This window comes from Saccopteryx bilineata, chromosome 2, assembly GCF_036850765.1.
Source record: "Saccopteryx bilineata isolate mSacBil1 chromosome 2, mSacBil1_pri_phased_curated, whole genome shotgun sequence".
In the NCBI taxonomy this organism is placed as follows: Eukaryota; Metazoa; Chordata; class Mammalia; order Chiroptera; family Emballonuridae; genus Saccopteryx; species Saccopteryx bilineata.
Genome location: NC_089491.1, coordinates 384,640,969 through 384,666,623, shown reverse-complemented (window position 1 = coordinate 384,666,623; position 25,655 = coordinate 384,640,969). Strand labels below are relative to the sequence as shown.

At 48.5% G+C, this 25,655-nt stretch overlaps 1 protein-coding gene across 8 annotated transcripts in view; it reads right to left on the bottom strand.

Moving 5' to 3' along the window:
- Window positions 1–10,884: 10,884 nt before the first annotated feature.
- The window catches only part of MSI2 (musashi RNA binding protein 2), a 416,318-nt gene continuing 401,547 nt past the window's right edge, over window positions 10,885–25,655 (bottom strand). For 3 of the 8 annotated variants that reach the window (XM_066264025.1, XM_066264026.1, XM_066264028.1), the window contains 3 exons: window positions 20,311–20,465; window positions 18,370–18,442; window positions 15,895–16,033 (listed from right to left, as the gene is read on the bottom strand). In XM_066264025.1, coding sequence (XP_066120122.1) covers window positions 18,401–18,442; window positions 20,311–20,465 — 197 coding nt within the window. In that variant the 3' untranslated portion in view covers window positions 15,895–16,033; window positions 18,370–18,400. Of the gene's footprint in view, window positions 16,034–18,369; window positions 18,443–20,310; window positions 20,520–25,655 lie in introns of all 8 variants that reach the window. The other 5 variants (XM_066264022.1, XM_066264024.1, XM_066264029.1 and 2 more) reach the window with 3 other exon arrangements.

The window sequence follows — 25,655 nt, the reverse complement described above, 5'->3', positions numbered from 1 at the left end:
GTGTTTTTATCTTCGTGTCCTGCGTCATTTGGCAGAGAGCCTGGTCTCTAGTAAGCGCTCAACCAACATGGACAAAGACTTGAAATTGTTCTGGATAATCTTGGTCACGTGGACACTCTATGCAGTGACATCTGTCCCACGTTGGACCCTTCCAACTGATAGCTTAGAAAAAAAATAGCCGTAGTTCCCTGATTCTATTCAACAAGATTGTGTTCAACAAAAATTGTAGGGGTAAAAAAAAAAGTTTAATATATCAATAGAAAAGAACTAAAGAAAAGAGATAAACATATCTTTCAATCAAGTGTAGAAACAAAACTCAAATTCATACAAGATCTGTTTGACTATGTAAAATTATATGTATCTATTTTTAATAGGCTGAGTGTAATAGGTTCCTTTCCCATATTGTGTCTACATGTATTACTGGCCAACCACCTGCTTTCATCCCAAGCTTACAAAATATCACCAGATGAAAAATTTACTGGCAGAAATGCTTGGGTTAGTATATGCTGCTTTGGCTTATTATTTAGAGAATGTAGCAGAGACAGACTTCCCCCGCCTCAATATTTTATCTTCCCCTTCCCCTAGTTAATGGGAACCAAAATTTCTAGCTGAGCACCTGCTTTCTAGAATAATGTGACATTTCTCAATTTTCCATCAGCTAAATGGTCAATGAGATAGAAAATGGAAGTTGTGTGTGCAATTCTGGGTCTTGTCCTTAATGACAATTGGCCTTGTCTCCCGTCCCCTTCTTGCTGGCTGGCGCGGGACAGGTGGGAGGTGGCGACGATGGCAGCTCAGCAGGGGGTGTCAGAGCCTCACCAGGGTGAGAAGAGAGTGTCCACACGGCAGGGGCATCCAGGCAGGGTACAGGGGAGAGGATTATGGGCTGCAGGAGCCTGAGAGGGCAGACGAGGGCACCTACCTGGGGTAAATGGACAATGACCGCTAATGGGTATGGGGTCTCTGTTTGGGGTGATAAAAATAATCTCAAATTGGCTGTGTTGATCGTTATACAACTCTACGGAGATACTAAAAACCTTTAAATTATACCCTTTAAATTAAGTGGGTGAATTGTATGGCATATGAATTATATTTCAATAAAACTGTTCCCGAGCCTGACCTGTGGTGGCGCAGTGGATGGAGCATAGAACTGGAGCACTGAGGTCGCTGGTTCAAGACCCTGGGCTGGCCTGGTCAAGGCACGTGTGGGAGTTGATGCTTCCTGCTCCTGCCCCCTTTCTCTCTGTCTCTCTCACTTTCTAAAATGAACAAATAAAATATTAAAACAACAACAACAACAAAACTGTTACCGAAATAAATAAATGAGAAAAAGAGCAAACTGCGCCTGTATGATTCATTAACATATAAACTCTAGTATAATCTTAATCTGGTGAGATCTGTTTGGGAAAGAAAATAAGCCTTCCACCAAATTCCTTTAAATTCAATGCCTATTTGTTGAGTGCCTACGAAAAGTAGAGTTTTTTAAAAGTGAAAAGTAACCAGGCTCCGTGCTAGGAGTTTGAAATTTAGAAAGAGGAGCTCAGATGGTCAGCAGTTTTACCACTGCAGCCGTCTGCTGCCATGGAAGGGCGCACGGGCCGGTGCCCAGGACAGGGGCGCCCCCCCTCCCCGCCCCAGGCTTTCCTGGAGGCCAGGATGCAGAGCTGAGGGGAGGGGGCTGGGAAGGGTTCGCGGGGTGGAAGAGAGCACTGCGGGATGTTACGAGCAGACGGAGCAACCTGAGCCACAGAACACAGACCAGGCAGTGCACGATGTGTTTGGGAAACTGTGAGGAGGTGGTGGGAGGGGTGGGCGGGCGGGCAGGCACCCACAGTGGAGGCCCTCACGTGCCAAGGGCCAGGGAGGCCTTGAGTGGGCAGAATCCAGCTGGTGCGCAGGAAGACAGCAGAAGGTCACCTGCAGCTTCCGGAATGCTCAAGGGAGAAGGGAACTAGAGGACAGTTGGCGGCGCCCACTGGAACGGAGGAGCAGGACGCAGCCCCCTAGACCGTCCATCCCTCTCGGGGTTAACTGGGCCCGGCTGGGCTCCCAGGCCCCAAGGCTTCTCTGTCACTGTAGATCACTCCGCAGAAGTGGGCTCACCAGCTTGGTTCCCTGGAGTCTGGCTGTCGCTTGATTCCCCTGGAAGCCAGCTGCTGTGCGGTGGGGGGCAGGGGGGGGCAGAGCAGGGCTGTGAGCACTGACAGCCTTTGTGCGGACCTCATGTCCCTCCCTGCTCCAGATGGCGGTGCCAGCCCCTCCCTGAACGAAGGACAGACTCTGAAGCTGTCAGGCCCGGTTGGCTCACCTTGGAGACCCCTGGGAGTCAGTAGGGGAATATGGGAGGCAAAAAAAATAATAAAATAAAGGGCCCTTTGATTCCTTGCAGGAGCGCGGCTCAGTGTCTCGTGTCAGGAGAGGCGGTGGAGGCGAGAGCAAAGGGGGGCAGCGGGAGCTTGGATTTTGGGACCACCCAGTGGAAGATTCGGAAAAATACTTACCTTCCATGCCCTTTCTTCCTCACACAAAGCCTGTGGGGCTATAGAAAAATCTACCCTGCCTGGGGTATAGTTGGTGGCATAATTCCTAATTAACAGAAGGAGCAGCTGAGCTGGCACAGAGAGGTTAAGAAACTTGCCCAAGGTCACAAAGCTAGCTTTAGACCCAGGAATGCCTGGTTTCAAAGGCTGCGTGGTGCAGGGTATGAGACAGGACAGACTCCAAGAACCTCACGACTCTGCAGAAAGCAGGGAGGGGTCACGGGAATTCTGAAACCATCAGCGGGCCCTGGACCCGTCCGGAGATGCTTCAGAGCCGGTGGACCTGAGCTCCACCCCCGGGAGGGGCTGAAAGGCCTGGTGGTCCATTCACCCATTCATTCTATACGTGTTTATTCGGGGCCTGTCATGTGTCAGCAACTGTTCCCAGCTGGCCTGCATACGTGCAGGGTTCTAGGTGCTGGGGACACAAACTTGAGTAAGTTGTACCCGCCACCCGCCTTGAGCCTGGGGGGGAAGCAGACATGTCACCCCCAAATGCAAGGTGCACTGCTCCAAATGAGAGGACACGTGAGGTGGGGGGGCTCCCCTAGGGAGGTGGGTGGACCTCACAAGCAGGCATGCAGGGTCACACACCTGGTTTCTTTAGCTCCCCAAGACTGGACCTTTCTCTGCTCTTACACTGAGCACACAAACCGGACGGATGATTCCAGAGGGCCAGCTCATTGACATCATCCAGGACGACGTGGGAGGCCAGACTAAACCAGACGGTTGCCTGGCACGTTTTCAATCAGAACTAGGGGAGCTGGATGGAGCAAATGTTCAACTGCATCAAGTAGGGGGTTTGATGCACCTGTCTCTCAGCAGGGAAGGTGAGAGCGTGGGCGGAGAATGCTGGAAAGCCAGGGGCTCACAGCCTTGTACCAGCATCACCTTGCAGACGCCCTGCCCCAGGCTGCAACACCTGAAGCTAATTGTTTAAGAGTCCTCTTCTCAGGAGAGGAAGAGTGGCCCCTAGACTCCCCTCGGTTCTACGCTTCATGACTAAGTGATGCTTCTCCCTGCCCACTCTGCATCTTATAATTTAACTTCTCAAGAGGGATCTTGATTCTCTCACTTGTCAGCTCTCCAGGCAAGCCTTACAATGGCTCATCCTCAAATCAACACTCCCCATAACCAATTCATCAAAGACCGGCTTCACCGCACTCACCCAATCTGCCCGTCCGCACGCATTGCTTCGGTGCGGTCTTTACCGCCATTCTTGGTGGAAGAAGACTGTTGCACACCGGGTGCTCGACAGACTGAGCGTGGTTTTCATGACACGCTCTGCAGCCCCACGGGGAGGTGAGACCTACCCACAGAGCTTTCCATCAGTCCTGACTACACATTCCTTCCTTGTGCCTCTAACCGTGTGGCCCAGATGCCCTCCTCCTGCTCCAAATGTCCCCACCGCAGAGGACATCTCGCAACTGGCTCTCATGGAAGTAGCACCTTTGTTGCAAGTTTGAAGTCAAACTCTGACAAGTGGTTGCAGCCAGCTCATGTGAGAAGTTGCTTTCCCTTCCACCTGGTGGGTGGGCAGGCTCCACAGGGCTGCGGGGGGCCCAGCTCCAGGGTTCTCGGGCCCCAGGACTCCTCTCACCAGCGATGTGTGTGAATGGGCAAATTGGGTAAATGTGGTGAAATCGGTCTTGGATGAATTGCTTATGGTGATTCTATTCAAATTTTCTTTTACTAGAGAGAGAGAGCAGGGTGGGCTTCTTAGATCTCACCACAACCTGAGGCAGGTGCTGTTAATCTCATTTCACACACACACACACACACACACACACACACACACTTCACAATCATGGTGGCTGCCCACAAACATTCTCCACTTTCTCTTGAATTCAGCTCTGTGAGTGTTTGCCTTTCCCCTCCCCCCTCGCCTTCCATGTCTGTTCATTACTCTTTTACCTATTAAAGGGGATCATGTCCTATTAAAGGGGATCATGTCTTGGGCTCTTGGGTCTTTCTTGGGCGGGACAAGTCTCCCTGTTGCTCCAAATTTGCACAACTACGACAGAAACCTGCAAAGACCACTTTCTCCTGGGGGGGGTGTGTGTGGGAGCAGCCAGGGGTCAGGGAGAAAGGCTGACTCTTCATAAGGTCTTCAGTAACAGTGACGACATCTACGTCAGGCCAGACGTCTGACTACGCTTACACAGGCCCCCGGATCCACGGGGCTCTCACAGAAACGCCCATGTGTCCTGTTTCCCATAATGTCCTTCACCTAATTCTTTTATGGGCACTTTTATACTTCTTCAATATCAAGTTACGATATTCATAACCACGACTCTGATTAGTGCAGGACTTCAAAGTGCCTTTTGAATCATTAAAGAAAGATTAAATTACATTCAGGATGGTTTCAGCATTAAGTGTAGCTGAGCTAATTCAGAGTCTCTGAAAACTGGTAATATAATAAATTGCAACATTACACAGGCTGGAGTATTCAGATTCAACCCACCCAAAAGCTCAACTGAGCTAGGCCACTCCGGCTAGTCCATGAGTCCATAGAAACTCATAAACACAGGCACATCCCAGTAGGAAGCAGAGCTGATGTCCAACAGGGTTTACTTCGTAAATCTCCTGGAAATTCAGACAGCTGTCAATGCTGTTTGCCAACGTTGTAAGTGATGCTCTCAGAATCACTGCCATTTATCTGGGCTGGGCCACGGACAGGGTCATTTGGTTAATGCAGGATTCCATCTTCATTGCTTTGTAACTAGTTTTTAATCAGTGATGATTGCTGAGCTGGGATGCTGCGGGCCGGCTTGCCTGCCACCCTCCTCAGAGAGGGCCCATTGATAGGTCACAGCAATTAAACAGAGGCCTGCAAGAGGGGTGGCAAGGGCAGTAGGAGGTACCCAGGCTGCTGGGTACAGCCTACAGCTCTTTCCCTTCCCTGGGGGTTCTCCCTGGTCCTCATTCACCTTTGGAGGGTTGGTGGAGGACAGCTGCAGACGAAGGATGCATGCCGTCAAAGAAGCATCTATTTCAACTGTTGCTTTCTTCTTGCCCATCAATTTCCTCTCCCTGGAGGAAGAGGAAATGACCAGTCTAGCCGCTCTGAAATCGATTCTGATCATCAGCGAAGAATGGACTGGCTAACTGGCAATGATAAGAATCTCGGGGAGCCTGACAGGCGGTGGAGCAGTGGATAGAGCGTTGACCTGGGACACTGAGGTCCGAGGTTTGAAACCTCAAGGTCGCCGGCTTGGGCGCAGGCTCATCCGGCTTGAGCACGGGGTAACCGACTTGAGTGTGGGATCACAGACATGATCCCATGGTCGCTGGCTTGAGCCCAAAAGTCGCTGGCTTTAGCAAGGGGTCATTGGCTTGGCTAGAGCCCCTTGGTCAAGACACGTATGTGAAAGCAATTAATGAACTAAATCAAGGTGCCGCAACTACAAGTTGATGCTTCTCATCTCTTTCCCTTCCTTTCTCTCTCTCCTGCAAAAAAAAAAAAAAAAAAAAAAAAAAAAAAAAAGAAAAAAAGAATCTTGGGGAAAGAATCTTCTTAGTATTTTAGGCCTTCATACCTGAGGCAGAGAAAGCTTGGCACATGGACATATTTCTTAGACTTAAGGGAGAGAGATAACAAGACATTCAGAAAACAACCGACAGTCATTGCTTCCCGTTAGGAGACTCTGGAAGGGAGGGTGGCGTGAGGAAGTGGGAAAGCTCTTACCAGGCTCCTCTGAGTGGGCACTCTCAAAGGATCCTGACGGGGAAGAGAGGGTGGCTGCCCCTCACGACTCCTCCGGGGCGGCTGAACAAGCTTTCCAACAACAACCAAAACACCAGTTTAGCAGCAAGATGTGAGCACCCTTTTCCTCACAGCAACATAATGCCTTCTGCCAGACTGATGATGAGTGTTGCTGCAATTCTTATTTCCCACTTTCTTTGTGAATTTGAGCAGATGCTGCTTGTTTGGGGTTTGTAAACCGTTGAGAGATTTTAAGAAAGTCTGCAGCATGAGCCAAGACAGGACGTTTGTATGGAAATGTCACTGGAAGTGGATTGGGGTGGGCTGTATTTGGTTTTCCCTTTCTGCCTTTCTTTCTTTTTTTTTATTGGAATCTCTTGAAATTTCCAGGAATATAATCATATCTTTGTTTTGTCCTCCCGATGTTTAGATGATTTGTCTTACTGCTTTCTCTAGAACCTCTGAGATGATATTAAAGATTAATAGTGATATCAGCACCCCTACAAGTTCCTTATTTTAATTAAAATAGGTTTTGTGTTTAAGTATGTATTCAATAGAATATTCGCTGTTGGGTTTGGTAGTCTTTATTATATTGTATGTAATTGTTTTCTGTTTCAACTTTCCATGGTTTTATTAGGAATAACTGATGTATTTTCAAATACTTTGTGAGCATCTACTGTTGTGATCATGTTTTTCCCCTTCTTTAGTTTACTAATATCACAGTTTATGTTGATACATTTCTTGATATTAAAATATCTTGGATTTTTGGAATAAACCCTGCTTTGTCACATTACCTTATATACTTTTGATACCTTACTAGATTATCTTTGCTAAAATTGTATTTTGGATTTTTGCATCTGAACTCATAAGTCTATAGATGTATCTTTTGTCTTATTTCTGTATTGAGTTTTGACATTAAGGCTATGTTAGCTTTATTAGACAGACAGAGAGCTTTCCATATTTTTCTATCTCCTGGAATAATTTAAATCACGTTGGAATTAACAGATAAAACTCATTTATAAACCCATTTGCACCCAGTCTATTATTTTTATATTAAATCTTTAATTACCCTTTCAATATCTTTTGTGATTGTAAGTTTATTCTGGTTTTGACTTCTTACCAGTTTTGGTAATTTCTATTTGCTAGAAAATTCTCTGATTCCTCTGAATTTTGACTTGTTGCCATTGAGTATTAATTCTTTTCTTTCTGTTACTCGTGATTATGTCTCCTTTCTTGTTCCTTATAATGTATTTTTGTTCTTCCTCCATCTTCCTGTATTAGGGGTGATTTGTCTATTTTTTTAGTCTTTGTAAAAAAGTCCAATTTCTGCCCTGGCCAGTTGGTTACAGCATTGTCCCGATATACCAAGGTCATGGGTTCGATTCCCTGTCGTGGTGCATCTGAGAATCAACTAGTAAATGTGGGTAGGTGGAACAAATCTCTGTTTTTCTCTCCCTCCCCCTCTCTAAAATCAATAAAAAAATTTTAAAAATCCAGCTTCTATCAATTTCTTCTTTCTAATTTAGGTGCTGTTTGATACCTTAAGATGAATAGTATGTTCTTTTGGTGAAAAAAATTTTTTTCCACTGAAGGCATTTAAAGCTATGCATTTTCCTCAGAGTAAAACTTTTGCCATATGTTACAGGTTCATGTATGACATGTGCCTTTTGTTGCTTCTAGACAGTTTGTATTTTTTCAACTTTCCCTTCTGATCCAAGAATGTACAGAATTGTTTCTTAATTTCTGTGTAGTTATAATGGCTATAGACACATCTTAAGTGTTTCTAATTCTATTGATTATGATAACAGAATATGGATGACAAAATTGCTACTTCTTTCAATCCATCAAATACTGTTGCTGTTATTCAGTACTTAATCATTAATAATTAATATTACTTATTTTTGCCAAGTATTAGATTATTTTTTGTGTATGTTCATGGCTATACAAGAAAAAATACACGCTACGTATTTAAAGATCCTGTGTGTAGTCTGATGATCACTTATTAGTTACGTTATTTAATTCCTGCCCTTTTTTTGGTCTATTAAATATGTCTAGTTCTGAGAGAAGTGTTTTCAAGTCTCCATAATTGTATTTTAATTGTTTTTAAGTTCTCCTCAACATTCCAGTAGTTTTTTATTTAAATGTTAAGCTCTGTTAATTGAGGCATAGGGTTTATCATCTCTCTATTCTTGTCATTACAGAACAGCCTATTGAGTGCTTTTAAGGTTCAATTCTACCCTATCTGATCCTGACACTGGAATCGTTTCCCTTGGTCTGTTTTCTCTTTGCCATCCCCTTATTGTCAGCCTTATCACTTACGTATGCTTCCATAACAACACATAACTGAGCTGTGTTTTCTCTAAACACCTCTCTGTTTTATAATGGTAGAAAATTCTATCTGTTCCTATTTAGATAATGATGGGTCCCCTTGATAGCATTCCTTCATTCCTATTAATACTTTGCTTAGTATGCTCTGTTTATCTTAATGCTGTTCTTTCTTTCCTTTTCTTAGTTTTTGCCGATATTCCCTCCTTTTTCTGTTTCTCCTAGGAAGTTTGGTTTCTCTCTAGATTGATGTATTTCCGCCTCTTTGTGTACATTTTGTTGTCTTAGGTGAGCACTTAGGTTATATCAACCCCCCCCCCCCCCAGCCCCAACCAGGCACACTCAACCATGATGCTGACATTTGTCACCAGGCTTGAACCCAGGGCCAGGGTGTCCTGGAGTTGTGACCTCAGATTTTACCATTTAGCAGTGGTACACAGGCAGACTCTCTGCTCTCCTTGAACATGAAATTGGAGACAGTCCCACGTCCCACATCCCACGTAGGACTGACTGGACCCTGTGTGTGTGATGCGTCTAGCATATAGCTGATGCTCCTGTTGCCCACTGTCTCCTTGAGCTTCCGGAATGGTTCTGGGCCTCAAGTTCCTCGGGGCTGAGCAATCAGGACGGAGCGGATGGAGACGACCTTCTTCAAGCCTCGGACTCACTCCCCGCAGAACTCCGGGAAGGAATCCTTCTGGTCAGCTCTCGCGGGCCTCTCATCTCCACGGGGCGGCAGGGCCTGAGCTCCCTTGTCCTCGGGCCTCTCATCTCCACGGGCGGCAGGGCCTGAGCTCCCTTGTCCTTGGGCCTCTCATCTCCAGGGGGCGGCAGGGCCTGAGCTCCCTTGTCCTCGGGCCTCTCATCTCCAGGGGGCGGCAGGGCCTGAGCTCCCTTGACCTCGGGCCTCTCATCTCCAGGGGGCGGCAGGGCCTGAGCTCCCTTGTCCTCGGGCCTCTCATCTCCAGGGGGCGGCAGGGCCTGAGCTCCCTTGACCTCGGGCCTCTCATCTCCACGGGGCGGCAGGGCCTGAGCTCCCTTGTCCTTGGGCCTCTCATCTCCACGGGGCGGCAGGGCCTAAGCTCCCTTGTCCTCGGTCAAGGTGAGCACACACTGTCACGTGTGGATGCTCTGCCTGGGGACACACGGGACGGGAGCCTGAAACCCAGTTCTCCTGTCTCCAGACTCAGATAAAGGCAGACACCTCCCAACTTCCCCTCTCGGCCCTACGTGTAGCGCCAGTGCCCATAAGACAAAACCGGCTAAGCAGGGGACAAGAGAGAGGACGGGAGAGCCCAGGACGTGCCCTGGGCCCAGGGCTGTACCCACGGACACCTTCGGCCCGCCCCGCCCCGCCCCTTACACACCCCTCAGCCTGGCTCTTTGTCTCCAGGGCCTCCAAGTCGAGGAATCCCTCTGGTTCAGAGAATGGCTTGACAGCTGTTACACCCCCGGGTCTTGGGACTTGTCCTCAACGCACTGTGTCTCAATTCTCTTTTCTCACTTACTTGAGAGCCGGAAGATGGAAATACCATAGACAATGTATTTCTACACCTTTGACTTTGCGATTCTACAAAATTCTTTCCATCAGGCAAAACTTCAACCCTTTGAGTAGTATGAACGTTCAAGTACGTCTCGTGCCTCCTGACCATCCAGAGTGTGACCATACATGTACATTAAAAAAAGGCAAATGTGTGTTCTTCTTGTTTCTATAAATTGGTTATCAAACAAACATGATTTTAAGTTAATAAAACTGTAACTAGAACTAAATTCATTATAAAAAAACAAAAACCAACTCACTCCCGGGGGTCAGTGAGCATGAAAAACACTCACTAATCAAAGAGTTCAACTCCTTGAGGGTAAAGGCAGGGGGTTTCCTGATGCCCATTCAGACCCCCTACCCAAGGGTCACGGACTTGGCTGGATGGCTTCTCCCACAGGCTGTGGGTCACTAGAAAGGCCAGTACCCTGAGGGCCACTTAGCTCTGTCGGCACCCTTTGGCCACCTGGGTCCTGTGATCTCTCAGGACCTTTGGTGTGTGTCCTGGCCTTGCTCTCGTCACTTCATAAAAACAGCCCCATTTGCTCTCTGGGGATAGGGAAAGAGCTGGTTCTCTGCTGGAGGCCTTGCAACCATCATTCCGACTGAGGGGTGAGGAGACGCAGGTGTTATTGTGACCCCCTCAAACCAAACACAGCCCTCCCCAACTTGGGAGTGAAAGAACATCAAACAGCACTGTTCAAAACAGTTTATTTTCTTTTATTTTTATTTTTTTGTCAGACAAACACATTGATTTCTGGACCACAGTAGAGGATGGAAACCTTTCACAAACTTATTTATTTGAAAATACAAATATAAAATTATACTTTCCACATCTGTGATGTGAGAGACTGCCATCCACATAGTATTTTTTTTTTTTTACAACAGGGCTTTAAGAAAGCCACACACAAAGACCTGAAAGATGCTTGAGAGATATATATAGATAGATACATATATATGTATATATATATAAAAAAAATACTCACTACCAAAGTTGTCATCAGTTTCATACTAAAGTATAAAAGTAAGGGTGAGGTCAGCCACAGTGCTAGGGAAAGTTTTATTTAGATACATTTATGTCCACATGAAACGCTTAGACTTGCATCCTATTACATATGGAATTCCGAGTTTACAACACACCATGAACGGCAGATTGGCTAGTCCACGCTACGCAAGAGGACACTTAGAGGTTCCACACGGGATGGCACGGTATGTACAGATACAGGAGCAGAGCGCCTTCTCGGGCAGGCCCCGGAGCTTCGCGGCTCAGGCCCCACCCCTCCCTCCGCCATGTGCCCCTGCCTCCCGGGAATAACAATCCTGTCCCAGACACTTGTCCTGATTAGTTCCGATCGCCGAGTGTTGGGATTAAGGTCGCTCCCCCAGAGGGGTGGGTTTTATTCATATTTCTTGGTGGTTTAGATTACTCACTTATTTCAGTTGAAAAAAAAAAAGGAAAGGAAAGGAAAGGAAAGGAAAAGAAAACAAACATATTACAGTATTAAAGTATTGCTTAACATGCAGCTTTGGGTAGTGTCTGTTGTGCTCAGGTCCGGGCTGAGCTGACCCCTGCTGCTTTTCTGCTTAGGGCGAGGGCGAGGGGAAGCCGCGAGGGGTCCCTCCTCCCTGTGCTTGGCCTGTGCCTGTCCTGCTCTCCCTTGCCTTCGCCTTCCCTTCCTTGGAAGGTGGACCGACAGGTGAAGCACATTCAAGAAAAAGAAAACTCCTCCCCTCCCCGCCCCGCCCCGCCCAGTCTCCTTCTGTCTCTGCTTGCCTCTCCCAACCAATAAAGAGAAGTATGAGTTAGTGTTTCTTCTGTAAACAATTTCATATGCACTATAATACAGAAAGCATGGCTGACCGTCAGTAAGAAACGTAGGAAACTATATTGCCTTAGTTTGGGTGATGCCGCAGTGAGTGAATGGCAGGCTGAAGCGGTGTGGTGGCTACGTCCCTAGCCCTCGTTTGCACTAAAGATCAAAACAGGTTTTGTTTTTCTATTTGGAACCCAAGCAAATCTTTTTTTTTTTTCCCTTCAAAATCCCCAAATGAAAAACAATGAAAAAAAACAAAACAAAATAACCCCCCCCCCAAATATAAACAAAATGGAAAACAAAAACAGAACACCTTTCAGGTCATTAGAACCAACAATTACCCAATGATTTTTATACTAGTCTAGCAAGATGTGTGTAACATGCACTGGCTGTGCATTGCTGTGCGGTGACACGTTGAGTCGACAGCAATAGAGCCATGCTACCTTAAAGTCCAAGCTACAAGTTCAAATTAGGATGAAGGTCATGAAGGGCAGAAACGCAAAGGCCCATCCGGCTTCGTTTGACTCAAGCCAATGAGCGACGGGGACAGAGTGAGAGGCTGTCTGGTGTTTCCAGTGGGCACGAGGAAGGCCACGGACCAGGTGTGCGGCGAGACCGCCTGGAGAGGAGACCAACAGGGTGGTCGTCCCCGCCCACTCCACTCCCAGGTAGGACCAGGAATGGGCCCAGGAGCGAATGCCCCTCACTCTCCTCTGCTTGGGAGGAGAGGAGTTTGGGGGTCCCAGGCAGATGGATCTGGAAGCCAGAAAGTCACCCGGCAGCTTGTTCTTATGATTCCGGGGAAAAGCCATCAGCCAAGAGGGTTTCTCCCCCAGGGAAGGCAAAAGATGGCCCCCGTGTTCGCCAATGAGCTTAACTGAAACGAAGACAGGGCTGAACATCAGTGCGAACATGATTCACAGAAATCTTTTGAAATGGACTTCTAGATGAGTGGGGGTGGGGTGGGGGGGACTAACGTGAACTTTAACCTAGGTAGCCACATGAAAACATATCAGATTTCCACGAGATTTGTGCTATGGGCTACTGGGTCTCTTCAAAAGGTATTATAAACATCTAAAACATATTCACACAGATTATCAATTTCTTCTGAGCATTCTTAAAAAAATATTTTTTTTTCTCTTAGTAAAATCATTTTAATATACCATGCCTCCCTCTTTTAAAAAATAAATTAAAAAAATCCAGTTTTGCATATCTAGCATTAGCATTTAAGGTAGTATGGCACACCCCTTTACAGTCTGGGGGGGTGGGTGGGAGTCTGCAGAATGCCGTCGAATCTGCCGGCATGGGAACATCGTGAGACCTTGGGTTAGTGGAAACCACATCAGATCAGCAAAAGATAAAATTAAAACTTGAAATTGAAAGAAAAAAATGAAAAGGAAAAAACTGCCCCAAAATTATTAGCATTTTTTTTCCATAAATAAGAGAAAGTTCTATCCTTACTGGTCCTAAATCTGAATAACTATGTCTAAATTTTTAAACCTTAATTACGTTATACCTATCAATATGTACTAGAAGAAAGAGGAGAAAAAAAGTCACTACACTAGTACCAGAACAGCACGCTTACAAGATAGCCATTTTATACATTATTAACAGACAGTGATCAACAAAGGAGTCTTCTATGAGGTGACGAGGGCACAGAGGAGGGCAGGGTAGTACAGTACATCACCAACGTGGACGAAACAGTAATTAAATTCCCTAGTCTAGACACGGAATTTCTGGGAATTTACTGTCGCTTTTTTTTCTTTTTCTTTTCTTTTTTTTAAAATAAAATGTCTATGTTGTTATTTTATTACTTGAACAAGTTTGGAGATTTTTAAAAGCACCCAGCTTTTTACTTCACTTGGTTGTTTGGAAAAAACAAAAAAAAAAAAGAAAAAACAAAAAAAAAAATCTCTCACCAAACAACCTAGTATTTTATTGGAAAATCAAAAAACATGATTATTTTTAAATGTTGCTGTTTAATTAGAATTGAAAAAGGCTTTTTTTTTCTTTCTTGCTGAGTTAGCATTTTGGAGCCTTTTGTTTGAAGATGCATTTGCCCTACCAGGTCCGTGAATGTCTACATTAGTCTACTTCGTTAGTAAAATTTATAAAAATAGGAGTGCAGCAGCTCTTTATAATAAATGTCGCATTCAGTGTCTCATACTGGCTGTGCCTTAAGTACCAAATTTATAAACGTAACAATTTAAAAAATATTAATAAAACGGCAATATCACATTTTAAAAAAGAAAAAATATATATCCACACTACAATATGTTTTAATGCCATCTATTGAGTTGTACTTCTATAGTTGCTATTGCCGACCTATTACCAATATTTAAAAAAAAAAGTTAAATTAAAAAATATCCTTCATCATAAGTATCTTTCCCCAACTGAGGACCATATATTATAACAGCCAAATGTTAACATGTGCAAACAGGAAATTGTCAGTTTTTCCCACCAGTCACAGTGCAGCGATGTTTATACTTTTTATTTTTAAAATTCTGTTTACATCTACAATAAATTAAAAAAAAAATTCTTCCATAGCCTCTCTGGTGATACTTGCAGCACTGAGGTATTAAAAATAATATATAAACCAAAAGGTTGCTTTCCTAATTTGTAAATAGAAAGTGAATGGAGAAGGTTTTGTTAATGCAGGTTCACCCATTCCTGGCCTACGGGCCCCCAGAGCCGGGGGACGCAGGCGAAGGACAGGGGGAGAAGAGAGGCAAAGTGTCCAAGGGACCTTTGGAGGTGCTGAAATGATGGGACAATAGAAAATGGTCAAATATTTAAAAATTAAGACTGAAAAAGGATGTCTCAACACCCTTTCCCCACCCAAGCCAAACAGGTGTGCTTTGAAACTTTAAATATGTTAAATATTAAAATTGTAGCTTTGTATTTGTTTCTTAAAAAAGTCTTGGGAAAAGCGGTTTCTCATATTTTAAATAAAAACCTAGCTAGACGGTAACACTTGAAGCTGTGCACAGACGAGAGGTTAATATGCTGGTACGATACTAACAGAGCCTTGGGTCTCTCCCACAGACAGACAGACAGAAGGAGCTACACAGTGTTCTAACTCTCCCCGGGGTCGCCCTGGCCGCCCGGCTTTCCTCGTCTGGGCCACGGACTCGGCTCGCTTCCTGCTCCCTTCCCTCCTCCTCCCCCACAGATCATCAACTGCCTGGGGCCGACTCCCTCACAAAAATATTTTTGATTCTCTCTTTCTTAATAGTTTCTATGTAGTTAAGGGAATTGTATTTACAACATTTCTTTCTTTTTTTTTTCTTTTTTTTTTTTAGAATTCACCATTTCAAAAAACCTTATAATATCACCTCTTTCAACAGAAAAAAAAAAGAAGCACTTATAGAAAAGGAGGACACTCGAAACAGGGTCGTCCTTACCTTATTGCCGAAAATAGAGATACTCGGGTTAACAAAGAGACATCACAGAAAAGAACTGCCCTAGTCTGTTAGTAGCCTACTACATCTCACTTCTCGCACAACGCAGAGGAGAAAGCGACGCCCGCCTCCCTCCACACTTCGCAGCTGCGCGTCCCCTGCGCCCGGGCTGCGCCTGGAAAGTCGTACAGTCTCAGCACTGGTACCAGAACATTGAGAGTCACATTCCCATCTCAGCATCCTTCACAAGTGAGAACAGAATCAAAACAAGCAAAAAAAAAAACAAATTTCTTTTAAAGGAAAAAAAATATATAATACCTTAATATAACAATTATACTATGGTTAGCTTTTAACTAGATATTAAAGCTATATGACTACTGGACTAAGTCAAAATCACTACTAAATGTGATTCAAAGAGATTTAAAAGGAGAAGGGGCAAGAGAGAAGAGGAAGGGGGACCATCAAGAAAAACAAAAACAAAACAGAAGAAAACCAAAATCATGGGTTATATACACAGTTAAAAGCTGTTGTCTTATATTACAGCAGATTTGTGAGATGATGAGATGTAGTCAACCCTCGATCCGAAGTGAGCCATCTCTGGTAGGGATGGGGAGGGAGGCCGGTGGGGGTCCAGGTCTGATGACATCACCTAAACAAAGGGCCGCTCAGAAACTTCGCCCAGTCTTGCCTGGACATCCAGGTATGCTCTGCAGGATACGGAAGGTCAGGACGCCCAGAAAGAGAACATAGAAGTGGGGAATGGGAGGAGAAAGAAGTGTCAGGCAAGTATATGATTTATTCCAACTTGTCAACTCATGCTTTGCAATATGACAACGAGGGGCTACTGAGCATCTTTGATGAAAATGGCCTGGCTGACAGCTTGCTGGGGGCACAGCTTGAAGAACCTGACGCCTACGCCATGCCCGAGACGGGGGCGAGGGCAGCCCCGCAGCTCACTGTGCTGATTTGATCCTGCTGTAGGGTTCCTGAGGCCGTGGCGGGAAATGTGGCCAGCAACCGTAGTCCTGCCGGGCTCTGGCTAGCTCGGTGAGTTGCACGGGGACCGGCAATGCTTTCTCCAGTTAAGCTTATGCTCTCAAGGCCAAAACATTTTTTTTTTTTTAATCTGCTTTTATTAGCTACCCATCAGTGTCGGTCAATAACTGAAAATGCACATTCCCACTAAAAAGAATCATATTGCATACTACAGAGTCAAGGGCAGGGCACTTATTAAAACATGCACAACAAATAACTAGCTTTGGTTACGGGAAATAAAAACAGGCCCAGGAGTCACAGACTGGCTAACTGAGTCTCCCTGAATAGACTGGCAGCCCGGCGCTCGTTTGCAGATGGCTCTAAAGTGTGCGTTTTGGGGCAGCCACGTGACTCAGCTGGCCCACTTAATCCGTGTTGGAGGGGCGTGGGCCCTCCACTCTCTTGGTTATTTCATCCTTCTGTGGAAACTGAGTCACAGAGCTGGATGAGGGAGGATGGGCTGGGAGCAGCCTCGGCCCCCTCCCTGCCCCACAGACAGGTGGCTGTGGTCTTGGAGGGCCGTGGGGCTATGGCCAGAAGCCCGGTGCCACCCTCACTCTCCAGGGAGGGCGGGGGGGACGGAGCATGGCAGCCTCAGCCTCTGGCCTCCCAGGGAATCTGCTGCCCCTGGGGGCTGCTTAATCCCCTCACCATGGGGCTCCACAGAAGGCGGGAGCCACCGTCCACCCCAGAGTCCCCACCGTCCACCTGGCTTGCAGAGGGACCTTCCTCCCCGTGAGGTCCCAGCTCCAGCTTAATTCCTAGCGAGTAGCTCTCCTTCAAACGGTTAGTGGCCTCCAGCTCCAGCCAGCAACAGCTGGGTCAGTGCTCCGAAGGGCAGTGGAGGCAGAGGGTTGGGAGAGGCCACACACGGGTTTATTTGGTTAAGAGAAGTAGTTGGGTTAGTGGAAGTGATTCCTTAGCAGCAACGTTAGAGAAATCCAAAAGAGACTTATGGAGCTCAGCTCAACTGGGTCCCGCTCTACCAGAGACGTGCCCTACGGACCACAAACCAAACTGGAAAACCATCTCCAGCCGGACTTCTCCTGCGTCCCAAGTCACTCTGAGAGTGACAGGCACTCAAGCCTGGGATTTTCTGAGGGGGACCCGTCCCCAGGCGTCACTTTCACCAAAGAGACAGACCCACGTTTCAGCCCCCCAGAGCTAACGTGCTAGGGCGGGATGCACCGCAGCTTCCGCGGGAGGACCCCTCTCGCTTCCTGGTGCTTTCCCCAAGAATGACAGATACTCTCAGGTGAGAATATGAGAGGCTCCCTCACTGACGGCCCCAAGCTCCCCCTCCTCCACTCCACCCCTTCCAGAGCCCCGTCAAAATGATTTTAATATATATATATAATGTTTAATTAACTTGAACCCAGTTTAAAAGGTTAGGAAACTGGCAGGGATCCAAATCCACAGGATGCAGGTGATCGCGTTAATTTAATTTGCTTTTCCAGCGGTAATCTGGATAATTACCGGGAGCTCCTGGCAATAATGCTTTCTTTTTGCTAAAAGATGCAATATGGGTGTTTGACGGCAGGAACCCCCTTGGCTGAGGCCAGAGAGCTCCGGGGAGCCGACAGACCCAGCAGCTCACAAGGTCAGCTCGCAGGACCCTGGGGAGAGGCCGGCTCCTGCCCGACCCCCCCCCCCCAGCTGAGCACAACGCATGATCGCCTTCCAGTTTCCCACACTCTTGACTGCATTTCGAGACAAAGAAAGATGAGGAGTGGGGAAGATGAAGGAATTCAAAGAACCAAACCAAGGAGAAAAAAAAAAAAAAGACCAAAAATAAATAAAAAATAAACAAAAAGGGGCATGATTAAAGCTAGAGAAAGGAATGAAGGATCAAAAGACTGCATTCTTTTTGCCCCCACCCCCGTGAGGAGGGGTCCAGCAAGAGGAGGGAGAGAGATTGGTGTGATGAGCCCAGGGCCGTGCGTCTGGCAGGCACACGCGCGCACGGACACGCCCGCGGGGTGGGGACAGACGGCAGAGAAGGTAATACCTCCGAGTGAGATGGCAACGAAAGCACCTGCTCAATGGTATCCATTTGTAAAGGCCGTTGCAATCAAAGGTCCCTAAAATTGCACAATTGTTAAGGTCATCAGCACGCTATACATGGGAACAGATTGTCACATTCTGGGAAAGGAAATTACGGCTAGGGCTAGACTGTGGTTGCCAGCATGAATATGTAATTCTGAGACACTGTGCTCTGAGGGGCCGGGATGACATCTCCCCGGCTCCTACCTCACCAAGCCCCGCTCCCCCCCCCCCCAGCCTGTCTACGTGCCCGGGGCAGGGTCAATCGAGAGCCAGATTCAGAGGGGTGGGTGGGTGGGTGATGGGAACGGGAGGCTCATGCCCCAAATGAAGGGTGCTGTTGCCCCGAACCCCTGGAGGACAAAGATAACAGTGTCTCCGCCCAGAGTCCCAGCAGCTCCAACTGGGGAGAAAGCAAGCCCCGTGCAGAAAAAACGTGATGCTATGTGGCTGTCTCTGAAAACCTGCACAGCACCCGGGTCCAAAGACCCAGGTTTCCAAGGACAAGTAGGGCCTGTGTTTCTGGGCGCTGAGAATGGAAAGGAGTTGTGTTCTATGTGGTGGCAGACAGTCTCCCAAACGGATGCAGCTCTTCGCTGAATAGTAATGCTCGATCTGGTACTACAGCAGATCCGAGGGGATCTGACTCTCCCACCTACTACTGACTTCAGGGATGTTGGCTGGGGGTTGGGGCTGAACAGGGATGCAGACTGCAGGGGCCAGGGCTGGCAGAGGTGAGTGGCATGTGTGTGTGTGTGTGTGTGTGTGTGTGTGTGTTTTCCAATCCCGGTGCAGGAATCCAGGTGTGTGAGTGTGTGTGTGTGTGTGTGTGTGTGTGAGTGTGCAGGAGTGTGTGTCTGTGTCTGTGTGCGTGCTTCCCAGTCCAGGGGACAGGACTCCAGGGGGACTGGGCCCCAGGCTGCCTGCGCTTGCTCTGTTCCCCCCAGCACAGCCCCTGAGGTGGGGCTCTCCTGACAAGGACAGGGCCTGGGACAGCAGACACTCCCATCTCAGCTCAAAGCCATTGCCCCCAAAACGCGGAGGCTGGCTGGGGCTCAGGTTGGCCGATTTTGTTTCCCAAATGGAAGGACCCGCGCAAGTGAGTGGGCTCAGGCACATTCATGCTCACACACACCGGGAGAGGACAGAACAATACAATCTGAAAACAGCATGCAAATCTGTTAAGCAAATGTCTATGGCCTGGATTAGTCAGATTATAGAGCCACAGAGCATTACAAATATCAAATGCATCTGGCCTTGGGGGGCAGGGCACAGCTAAAGAATGCAAATAGGAACTTACTTGGTACCTGGAAGCTAAGAAACATTAGCAGAGGAAACTTCCCGGGCGGGCGGGCTTGTACCCACACCGTGTCCCAGGCACCGGCACCTGCCACTGGGCCTTAGGCGGGGGGACTCGACCTACTAAGGTTGCTACCCTGAGGTGGGGGTCTTCAGCTCTGAGGTCCCGGCCCACATGACAGTCTCCAGAGGGCAGAAATCAAGGACCAGGGCTGATCCTGAGAACCTACTACCTGCCACCAGGTGACATATCCTATCACCATTCATTCCCACCATCTTTTGAGAGAGGCATACTTATTCTTTGTTTTGCAAAATAAGTGACGGGCTATATAAGTGGCTCAAGGCTGCGTGGGCTGAAGGTGACGGGGCAGGTGCTCTGAAACGGACCTGCCACGCCCCTTCCACTCCATCACGTGGCCTGGCCCACAGGAGCTCAGGTAACATCTAAAGGGAGGAGCTTCAACCCTAGGTCACTGAAATGAACTGGAGGGGGACCCACCGCCCTCTCCTTGGCTCCCAACTCAGGGCTCTACCCACGCACCCTCCCCACAGGCCACAGAAAAGGGGCAAGAAGGAGGCAGAAGGGCGAGGGAAGGCAGATACTTACAGCTATGCCGTGGCTGAAGCCGGAGCCCGGCTGCGGGCTGGCCGCGCTTATGTAATTCCCCACTCCGGAGTCCTGGCTGGCAGGGCCGTAGAGATCGGCGACAGGTCCTGGGCTGTTGGCCCCCGGGAAGCCTCCGGGCCGCGCCGGGTTGGAGCCTGCCGGGGAAGCGGGCGCGCCAAAATTCGGTTGAGCACTGTAGCTATTCAGGACTGGTGTGCAGAGAATAGAGCTGGGTATGAGGCCAGAAGCCAGGCATGCACCGGTCATTACAAGCCAAACACTCGAGAAAAAACAGCTGAGGCCCAACTTCTAACACTCAACCAAGGCCATGCGAAAACATCAGCAGGGACTCAAGAATACTCAGCCCAGGCTACTACTAAGAAGCTCGGAGCTCCAAAAAATATAGAGAATAAAAAAACAACCATTCAACACACTACGGCAACCGACCAGAGGTGCCTCACTGCCCACCAAGTTATCACAATAGAAATAGAGATATATATGGAAGAGAGAGAGAGAGAGAGAGAGAGGTTTCTGTTCACATCTGGATTGATGCTCATGCAGTCTTGTCTAGATCTGGGCACGTTGAGACAGCATTCACATCCCATGCAAACTACAAAGGAACTAGTTTTAGACTACACATTGTGTTAATATTGATATTAAAACGTGACAGGAAACAAAGCAATTTGTGTCTAGGAAAAAAATCTTTAGGGAGGGGATTTTTGATTTTTTTTTTGTTTTACTTTTTCTTGTTTGTTTTTGGATCCATTAAATGACCAAATTTTTTTTTTAAAGATAAAAAAGATCTCCATTCTCCAGCCCCCTCCCCACCATCCCCCCTCCCCCACTGGCTACTTCCTCCCTCCCCACCCTTCCCATTGAAACCCCTGTATGAAAGTCGTCCACACTGAACGTGGTCGGAGGATGGGATATGTCATGGAAAATTTGGGCATCTTAACAGAACCGTAATGATGGTGGCTGAGGGTTCCCTCCTGGGGTGGAGAGCAGGGGATGGAGGGAGGGGATGGGGGGGGTGGAAAATCTGGAGGCGGGGCCGAAGCGGGGTGAATGCTGATGAAGTTCTACAGGACACCCACACACTCACCTCCTGCAGTAGAAGAAAAGGGGGATTTAAACTTTTTTCCCCTTTTGTTAAAAAAAAAAAAGACAAAGAAGTATGAATGCAGAGCATACCGACTGAACCAATTTATCTTAAAGCACATCTGACCGAAAATGCCTGCTTTGGATATAAACTCCAGACTGAGAAAAAGAGCTAGGAATGTACCTTTGCTACGAGTGGGGACTTCACGCCCACTGATTCCCAGAGTGGTGGGGGAGGGGCATCAGGAGGAGACACAGTCTGGGCCCCACCTTTCTCCTCCCCAAATTGCGTCATTCCCTTCCTACTGAGAGCCACAGCTGTGAACCAGGTGAATTTTGTCTCGTCTTCATTTCCCACTTAATTGCAAAAGTAAGTCCTCACTGATTTTTAAAACTCAAGGTGAGTCTGGGGCCGACCACTTCTGGGCTACAGCTAACCACCTGTCTCGAAGAAATCGAGCATCTGGGCGCCATGCACTTCCACGGCTCCGCGGGGCAGCTCCTCGCAACCGTCCTCTCCCATCTGCCCCCCTCTCTGCCCTGTGCCCGGCTGTCCTCGTGGCAGGAGAACACAGACACCTCCTCTCTTGGCCATGGCCGTGCCCTAGGGGCCTGTGGTTGTAGCCCCCCACTTCTGGTGGGCCTTGAAGAGCCAGAGGTGGGTTGATCTTGATCCATTTGTCACTGGGATGGAAGAGACTGACCATGCACCGCGCCAGGATGGTGACAGGTAGGAGACCCAGATGGGCGCAGGGAGATACAAAAGATGCCAAACCCAAGCCCCGCTGGCTCCTGACTCAGCAGAGCAGAGGGGAGCTGCCCCCTGGGATGCCCTCTGGGGCAGGGCGCCCCAAGCAGCCCCTTTGGAAGCTGTAGCAGAGAAATGAATAAACTGGCCGATGAAAAGAACAGGTTAAAGAGGGGGAAAACCTCACAGAAGCTTAGAGGAAATAAGTGGCTGATTCAGGAATGCTCGGGCAGACAAAAGGGACGGGATTTTTGAATATAGAAGATTAAGCTTGCAGATAACACTTGGCCTTTCTTATTCATGGAAGCAAATATCAAGCCGAGATGTTCAAAAGGCAGAATTATCTTGGTCTTAACACACTTTTTTCCTCTGGGCTAGGGAAAATGGAGAGAGCTCAGCCAGGGGACTCCTGGTTCACCCAGGCAGCTGACCCTCTTCCTATGCAAAGGAACTAACAGTGACTAGCCTGTTCTGTTTCAGGGGGTGGGGTGGGGTGGGGCACAGGGGAAGGCAGAGTTTTTGGCTTCCTTCTCCTCTTGGCTCGATGAGGCTCTAGGCCAGGGGTCGGGAATCTTTTTGACTGAGAGAGCCATAAACGCCTCATATTTTAAAATGTAATTCTGTGAGAGCCGTACAACAACCCATGTACTTTACGCATTATCCAATAAAAATTTGGTGTTGTCCCGGAGGACAGCTGTGATTGGCTCCAGCCACCCGCAACCATGAACATGAGCAGTAGGAAATGAATGGATTGTAATACATGAGAATGTTTTATATTTTTAATGTTATTATTTTTTTTATTAAAGATTTGTCTGCGAGCCAGATGCAGCCATCAAAAGAGCCACATCTGGCTCACGAGCCATAGGTTCCCGACCCCTGCTCGAGGAAGACAGCAGGCAGGCCCGCCTATCTAGAAGCCGGGCCGGGCAGAAGGGAGCTTTCGGTCTTAGCTCCTTCCAGCAGGGGGAGCACCACCCCGAGACTCACCCAGCCAGCAGACACAGCCTTGGAGGCAGGAGGCAGCGTGCCCCCAGAAGGATGCTGTCCAGAAAAGCCCCCTCAATACGCTCTGACGACAAGAGGGCTGGTGGCATTCTGCCCATCCCTGGCTACCTCTCCTTGTCCTGTGTGCCCGGGGCCTGGAGCTTAAGAATTGGTCAGCAGGAAATCTGACAGGTAGCTCTTTTTAGGCCTGTATTGCAACCTCCCTGCTTAGTCATCTTCCACCGAAGGACACTAAAAGCACCATGGAAAAGGCACTGTATTAGAATGCAGCTTTAAAGCCCCAAGTCCTCTGTTGTCACAAACATTGCTCCTCACAAACGCCTGAGCCCCAGCTCAGTCACCTGGCAGATATCCCCCAGCCCGGGGCGCAAGCCTGGGCCGCGGGTCCCCACCAGAGGGCGCCGTCGCAGGCAAGAAGCAGCCAGTCTGGGCTGGTCCCCTTGTTCCTGGCTTCTGGGCATGGAGGAGACAGGCCTGTGTTCCAGTCAACAAGTCCCTCTTTCTCTCTCTGGGTGCTGAAGACCCAGATCCCCGAAGGCACGTTAAAGTCCCCAAACAAGCCATCTGGAAACCTATACATCTTTGGAAAGGCTCAGGACAACCAAACCGCTCTGGCTGCTTGGGAGGGCGGAGGGGCCGCCACCGCGCATGCGCACTCACTTCTCAGTGGCTGTTCTTTCTGGGCGGAGGGGGCAGACCTCAGGGGCAATGTGGTTTTCTTTTGGGAAGTTCACACTGAACACTGGCCAGCTCTACAGGAAAGGAAGTTACCTGAGGACCCCCTCTCCCTCCAAGCTACGACGGCAAGGGGAGGGAGGCAGGATGAATGCACAATGCTGAGCTCCTACCCTGAGAGTGGTGCTCTGCAAGTCACCCTCAGTTTTCCGTCTTGATGGAGGGCAGCTTTCCCCAGGCACCGGGATTCCTTGTGAGGGGTCAGACCTGGTCCCATACACCAGAATCAGCTGGGAAAAGGGGATAGCACACCATCCTTAATGGGCAAGGGCTTGCCCCTGCTCAGCGAGGGTGTGTGTGTGTGTAGGGCGGGGTCTCAGTACATGTTGCTGAGTAAATACAGTGCTGAGATTCAGAAAGGGGACATTATGACTCCTGTCTCAGAGGAGGACAACAACAAATGCTGTGCATTTTTTTTTGTAGCGGAAGCTGCGAGTGTTCAGTGACCAAGCCCTGCACCGGTCTTGCGGTTAGGGGCTCACTGTGGGGAGAAGGGTCACTTCTCCATCAGCCGCTCTGCGCAGCACCCAGAGTAGCAGTTTAATCCGGGCAAGTTCCTCATCACCCCTCTGCCCCGCCCACCTGCAGCTCCTGCGCTTTACCCCTGGGGCTGGTCTGCTCAGGGACGCAGCTACAACGCCGAGGGAGGGAGCACTGGACTTGGAGTCAGAAGACCTGAGTGTGACCCCGGCCCCGACCTGGGGTAGCCCTTCACTCGCCCCAGTCCTCCTCTGTGAGTGCTGCCTGCTTTCGGCAGCCTGACTCTCACTGGGGAAAAGAGAAAGCTCTCCGTAACTTGCCAAATTTAGAACAAATACAGCTAGTTTTCAAACACTTGTATATGCAGAGGCCAACAGAGCAGGTACCCTATGTAGATTTAGGAAAATTGGATATAGGAAAATAAGTTCACTTCCCATTCAAATCAGGAGGCAATTTACAAAAGGATCCAATCTGTCCACCTGGTGCATTTAATCAGCTTGGATCTGAAGAAAGGACTCAGGGGGACAGAGAACAGGAAAGCAAGGACACTAAATCTCACTGAAGCCAGCAAGAGGAAATACATTTGAATTAAAGATGGAGGCGTTTTGCATTGAATAAAAGAAGGGACTTCTTACCCATCAAGGATAAAACAAAACAGAAAGAACACCCTGACCCAGTAAAGCCAGGAATCGTGTCCCTGAGACCCTGCTGAAGGTCTGCCCTGCAGGTTTAGACCCTCACCTAGACCCAAAGCTCTGGGCACCTTTGTCCTCAGGCTTTCAAGGCACACAGTCTGCCCAGCTGGGGTCGGAAGGGGCTGCGCTGAGCGGCACTAGCGAAGGGGGCAGGGAGGCCGTGGGAGGCGGCAGTGAGGCTCGGGACAGCCTCGCTTGGTCTAGGAAAGGCAGGGGATCCAGACATTTCTGTGTGACCTCTGAGCGCTGCCGCTGGACCCGAGGCAGAGAGCTAGTGCCTGGGAATGTGCAGGGCGCACCCCTGCGAGGGCACCCCTGGCTCTCAGGCCTAACAAGGGGATGGTGACCGACCCAGAGAAAGGAACTGTTGACCAAGTCCTTTCAAGATGAGCTCAGCCCACATATCTGGGACAAGCCAGGGCCCTGCCAAGTCCCAGCCTTCAACCCAGGTCCTCATTTGGCGAGTCTCACATTTCCCCAAAGGGCAGGGCCAGCCCTGGAGACGTTTCAATAGCCTGCTCTGTGACCGATCTTCTCGGCCTGCAGGGTTTCATCTCAGCAGGAGGCCCTGGTGGCCCCTGGCA